The sequence below is a fragment of the Montipora foliosa genome, chromosome 5 (genome assembly GCF_036669935.1).
Source record: "Montipora foliosa isolate CH-2021 chromosome 5, ASM3666993v2, whole genome shotgun sequence".
NCBI classification, from domain to species: domain Eukaryota; kingdom Metazoa; phylum Cnidaria; class Anthozoa; order Scleractinia; family Acroporidae; genus Montipora; species Montipora foliosa.
This window is the reverse complement of record NC_090873.1, coordinates 36,934,067-36,940,372: the sequence shown is the minus strand read 5'-3', so window position 1 is coordinate 36,940,372 and position 6,306 is coordinate 36,934,067. Positions and strand designations below refer to the sequence as shown.

Sequence of the window (6,306 nt, the reverse complement as noted above, 5' to 3'; positions counted from 1 at the left end):
TCTTTTGTATTACCTTGCCTGTTAGGATACAGGGACATTTTTGAGTGCCCAAAGTGTGACAAGGTTATTTTGGAGAGTGATGAAATAAGTGATTCTGCAAACGAAAACAGTGTATGCTGTGACAGCTGCAGCACTTGGTGGCATTTGCCATGTGCTGAACTCAGTGTGAATTCTGCAGATGCACTCGACTCTTGGATTTGCCAGAGCTGCCTGGCTGATGCAGCAAACATACATGATGCTGGGGATGATGAACTTGACTTGAACTTACCTGAGGAAGAAGAACAAACTGATAACTCAAATACTGTAAATCATGTCTGCCCAGTTTGTTGTCTTAAGAGTATCCCTGTGAATGGAGAACATGTTTGCACAGTCTGTAAAAAAGCTGTCCATGCTTGGTGCAGTAACCATGAGGACATAACAAGTTCTGCAGACCTAATTTGTAATTACTGCATTTCAGATTAATACATGTACTGTACATTGAATTTTAATTACTGTTCACAAGGAGAAGTTTCACCACATGGTCACATACAGCTGTAACTAATCCCAAACATCAAATTGACAAAATCATAGATTTACAAGGTGTTAAGAACTTTAACACACCAGTCCAAGAAGTACATGTATAACCTACAAAATGTTTTAATTGCATCATGTAATATTTTTCTACGTGTAGAAACAATTTAAGAATGTTGGATGCATTTTCATTTCTACTAAGTTGGACATGGAGAAAAGTCAGAGTTATTTACACATTTCTATATATTTTTTATAGCCACTTATTGTTTAGTATTGTTTTGTTGATGCATTTTTTATGAAATGTTATGAAAATGTTGTATGAACATTCCTGTTGCTACGGTTAATTAAGCACATTTCTAATAGCAAATTTCAATTCCTTAATCAATTTAACATTATGCAAATACAACTTGATTTGGAAATATACCGGTATTTCATGATAATTTAAGCAAAATTGTTTTGTACAAAAAGTAACATTTCATTCACTCATGGAAGGACCTCCATTCAAAGAAAGCTAAGTTCATTAGATAGCTTTTGTGGGGACTGTTCAATCTGAAATAGAAAATGCAATGTATTGCTCTTATGCCTTGAAATACACAACGATGTCATCTATGTACAGTGTAGTAGTAGTTTCCCATTTCATTGACATGTTAACAGTTCTCAAATGAACCTGCCCCAGTCTCTAAACTGAATATGTGGTCACCTTGGCATACTTGTAAACAAAAATATCAAACACAGAGTGGTGGAAGCAAATTGCACAATGCACAGCAGACACGAACAATATCATCAGCCAGGGGAAGCAGGGTAATAGGCAGTTCATTTTTCAGAATAAGAAAAACTTTGAGCCGTCCAATAGCTTGTTCAACATAAATTCTGACATTCGCAATGTTTGATGTCTCTCTGACATCACGTGGTAGCATTTGCATAGATGATGCACAACTAGGTGAAATGCATAATGTTGCCATGTGCATCATCAAGTCCTCTCGGATTTTAAAACCTCTGTCTGCCATGACTTCATCGTAAGGCTCAATCATTTTTAAAAACCCACTATTCCTTACAATAAAAATATCCGATGCCCTGCCTCCATAACATGGTGAAACATATGAAATTGCTCCATTTGGGGTGATGGCAACAAGGACTTTGAAAGTGTAGTGGTGCTTGTACTCACTCCATAGTGTTGCTGCCAGGTCAAGTCCACTTGGAGTTTCTGTGAAGCACTCAAAACAGTCAATTACACATCTTACTTTGGGATAAAGCTTTTTAAAACAGTATGGGAGGGTTTTCTTGATCTGTTGTCGACTAGGCCACACAATTAAAACGGAGAGTTCCTTGGACATGAGCTTAACCCAAGTTATAAAAACACTACTGACAGTGGAAGCTGACACATGAAACCTGAACCCCAAATCAAAAGTTAGAAGAGCTAGTCTTAGTTTCATAAGAGTCAGTAAAAACTCCTGTTCAAGTCGAAGCTTCCTCTCTGGCCCAGGTCTTCCTTTGAGATAGCCAGTTGCTAACTCAAAAGGAGAGGGAGGTTGAGACGATTCTTTTCTTGTTTGTTTTCCACCCCTCCAATATTGCATAAACCGAGCCTTTGGGCTCAAATAATCGAACAAGAACTCGAATGCTTTCGGTGATGGCAGACCTGTGTAGACTTTTACTTCCATTTCTCTTGTCAACTGTTCGAATTGCATTGGAACTGAAACGGAGTAATCTGCATCTGCTTCCATTTCTTCATCATCACTATCACTCTCCTCAGGATCCTGCTTTGACTCCTTGGAGCTAGGGAACAGGCTTCTTGCAGAACCAGCTTCTTGTAACTTGTTCGCTTTCCTTTTCTTTAGTGATTTTTTCTGCAGGTAATCCGAAACAGTCATAAAAATAGACGGAAAATCCGTTTTAGGGTTTTCAGGAGTTCTTCGTCCACATGGGAAATGATTTGAACACACGAAAGTCCCACTAGCACCAGGGGAAGGATTGAACGAATCACTTCGAGTCTTCGCCACTTGTTTTCGCCATATTTTGGCAAGTTTAGGGTCAGTTGGCCACTTGTGATATACTAAATTCTCCACATGTGATCTGACAAAAGCAAGGTCAGGATATCTTTTATCATTATCGCAAAAACCTACCGCACAACGAGCGTGTTTTGGCATGTTAACAGATTATTCAGCCGTGTCGCCATTTGCATTTCATGCTCGGCCGCGCGCTCGCCCCAGTAGTTTTGCACCCCCGGCAAAATGGCGGTGTTAACCTTGAAAAGGTCTATTAACTAGTAGAATAATTACATTATCTTTTTGTAATAATCTTGTGGTTACTCGTGGTTACTCGTGGTTACTCGTGGTAAATGAGAAAATATTGTTTCTTTACTCCCAAAAACATTCATTTCCCACCAAAACCAGCTCTGCAAAGCATCTGCGACAAGGTGGAAAGTCTTTTTGCACCGACATAGCAATTTGAGCGTGGAAAGTAAATGTGTTCCCCGGCTGTAACAGCCACCATGTCTGTTTCGCGTTCATCTGCGACACCACTTCGATCACACACCACGTCGCAATTCAAGCTTACAGGACACATCATTGGCGAGTTCTCTTGTCATTATTGCCTATTTCGTCAGACATAAAGGGCCGATTAAATTAGCCAGGTTGGTCGGGTTTGCCGGGATGAGTTTCAGCCCAGTATATATTACATGAGGTGTGCCAGCCCGGTTTGGGTTAAATTTAGAATATGTCGCGTGAAATAATAATAATAATAATAATAATAATAATAATAATAATAATAATAATAATAATAATAATAATAATAATAATAACAACAACAAGACGAAGAAGAAGTGGACAGCCGTTAGTCTCGCTCATTTGTTATTAAATTTCACCATTTTACTATTTAAAGAAGCCCTAAAGTTTGCTATCTTATACATGTGCATATTTTATTTCAACAAAAAACCCCCAGCTATTCCGTGGGCATATTGCTCTAAAGAGGAGTAATGTGGTTAAAAATCGCTGGCTTGGCTCACCGGGGCTGTCCCGGTTAACGTGATTACGTGGAAAAATCTCAGCCTGGCAGGTTAACCGCGATCCCGACATCTCGGGTAACCGAGCTGAGAATTTTCCTTATAATCGCAAACTTGCTTTTTGGTGTTTTTTTTTTTTTCTCAGACGTGCGAGGACCTCGGCTAAACGAGCCAGCCCGCCTTAACGGGACAACTCGGCTTGCAAAACATTGATCTCCAACGAATGCACTTAACTTGGGGGAAGAAAAAGTGCTGACGTTCTTCCTAAAAATCTCAAATTTGGATATTTCAAGTTGCTGTTTTTCAGTCTCCGCCAAAGAAATGGGAAAAAGTGAAATGCACGAGCAAGGAATGCAAAGCTGTCGTTTTGTCCACTTCATCTGCAAATTTGTGATGTTCTCGTTCAGGTCCCCGTTGTTGTTGCTTATTAGTTGCCTATTATTATTGAGTTCCAGCAGATGGAAAAATATGCCCAAACGTTTTCAAGTTTAAGTATTTCTTTTAATCAAGGTAAGAACATTATATTTCTTACAGCAATGAATTACTTTTGGCCATTGAGGCTGAACTACCTGGCAACAATACAAGATACCTAAACTACCAAGGCCCGTTCAAAACAAACCTAACTGTTGAGTTTAAAACGACTGAAGAGCGGAATTTGAATCAATTTGGTGCGGCAGGTTATGTTTAGAGCGGCAAACAACGTTGAGTTCGGCAGGGTCTGTCGCATTATGCGATCATGGAGTGACGACTGATTCATGATACGGCGTTCTGGTCATATGCCGAACGAAACGCAAAAATTAAGACAATTTATAAACTATCTCAGCTCTTACCCAAGCCCAAATCTAGGTTTGGTGCGACCTACAGGTACGTTGCTCGTTTCTCTGAAGTCGCTCTTAAGTCAAAATTTATTGAGTTTGGTTCGGCACATGGCTGGAGCGGTGTTTGGAACGGGCCTAAGAAATATAGCAATTTTACGAAGAAAAAAGGAGTTCATCAAGTTACGAACATTATCTTTCTTACTATACAATGAATCATTTTTTCACCATCGAGGCTTTTCAAGTTTAAGTAATTCTTTTAATCAAGGTAAGAACGTTATATTTCTTACTGAAATGAATTGCTTTTGGCCATTAAGGCTGAGCTACTTGGCAACATTACAAGATATGAATTAAAGTACTATGATATGCAGCTGCAATTTCACAAAGAAAATACATGATATAACCCATCATTATGCATTAATCAAGTTAAGAACATTATCTATCTTACTAAAATTAATCATTTTTTGCTATTGAGGCTATGAAGCTCCCTGGCAACATTACAAGATATGAAATAAAGCACTAAGATATACAGCAATATTACTAATAATGCATTCATTTGCCACTTCCACATATCCCATAATACCCTGCTCTTCGAGATGAGGGGGGGGGGGGGGGGGGCGGGGGAACGCCAACAAGATCAATATCGCGAGCGGTGGAGCGGGGAGAAGCGTAGATCGTAATGTATCGAAACTGACACATTTATCGGATGTTTTACGGTTGGGAATGATAGCTTTGAAAGGAGTTTGTACGCAGATAAATTGTTTAGCCGAAAACCTTGGTAAAAGGCGATGCTAAGAATGATTTTTAACAGCTAAACATTGCCACGTGCGGTAACGTGAAGAACAAACCAGAGGAGAAATCATGGCTTCCTTACCTACAAACCCCTTGGAAACTTGGGTAAATCACGCTCTTTCTTACGTGACAATATTGACATCCAAGACGTGAAATCTTATTTGCTTAGGAGCGGTTTGAATGGGGAGAAGGTGAAAAAATACGAGACGGTTATGCCAGCCCATGAGGTTTACAACTTCATGTCAGTGATTATCCCTGGACTATTTTTTTTTTGTAATCGTGCAGAATAAAGTAAATTACGCTGCCTGATACAAAAAAAAAATGTAGGATTTCTTCCTTTATTTGTTTCAAAAGTAACTGAGCCAATCTGTGCAATATAATTTAAAGATCACTCAGTGACTCGCTCGCGTATAATTTGTACCTTTGGCCGCTCTATATAAGTGAATGTTGAATGTCGTTTACAATTAATTCATTTGCGCAGGACAACCATTTCTACCATGTGACCACAACTTGTGTGCTGTGCGAGCTTGCAGAAAGCGCTTTTTCTTTCTTTCTTTCTTTCTTTCTTTCTTCCTTACTTGTCTCAAGACTATGCTCAAAGCAGACATTCGGATCTCGGATTTTTTTGTTTCGACAGCTATACTGTTGGTGTCAACAACCAAAACCTTTTTGTAGGAGATGCATGACACCTCGAAATGAATAACCAGGTAGAATGATATAAAATGACAAAAAAATTGTCAGTAGTTAAAAATAAATCTCAGACATTTCGGGTGTAGAAGCCTTCTTCAATGTGAACAAAGCCGTTAAAAAACGCAATAAGAAGGAAGTGCAAACGTCCTGATTCCCTACGCCCATCTGAGCTGACTGTCAGCACCATTGACAGAGTACCTCTTGTTCTCACATACCACCTTTTCAACAAGCAAATCAAACACTTTCTATTTCAGAATTTCCGTATTCTATCAACCGACTAGCTTACCCGTCATATATTTTCACAATCACATGTCGTAGCATACAAACGCCATCGCAACCTAAGAAACTTACTAGTACACTCAACTGGCCGCGCATGTACTGATCAGAGTGACTCGCGTGCCTGTCAACGTCCACGTCGCCATACCTGTGCATACGTCAGTCATTGTAAGAGGACTTCCACCCAAGGCCATTTTACCTGCCAGTCAAGTAATCTTACAT

The 6,306-nt window shown here is 39.4% G+C and overlaps 1 protein-coding gene across 1 annotated transcript; it reads right to left on the bottom strand.

The window, feature by feature from the left end:
* Nucleotides 1–1,235: 1,235 nt before the first annotated feature.
* On the bottom strand, nucleotides 1,236–2,657 carry LOC138002676 (uncharacterized). Its single transcript, XM_068848676.1, has one exon. It carries the CDS (start codon nucleotides 2,655–2,657, stop codon nucleotides 1,236–1,238), a length of 1,422 nt encoding a protein of 473 aa, XP_068704777.1.
* Nucleotides 2,658–6,306: the final 3,649 nt, after the last annotated feature.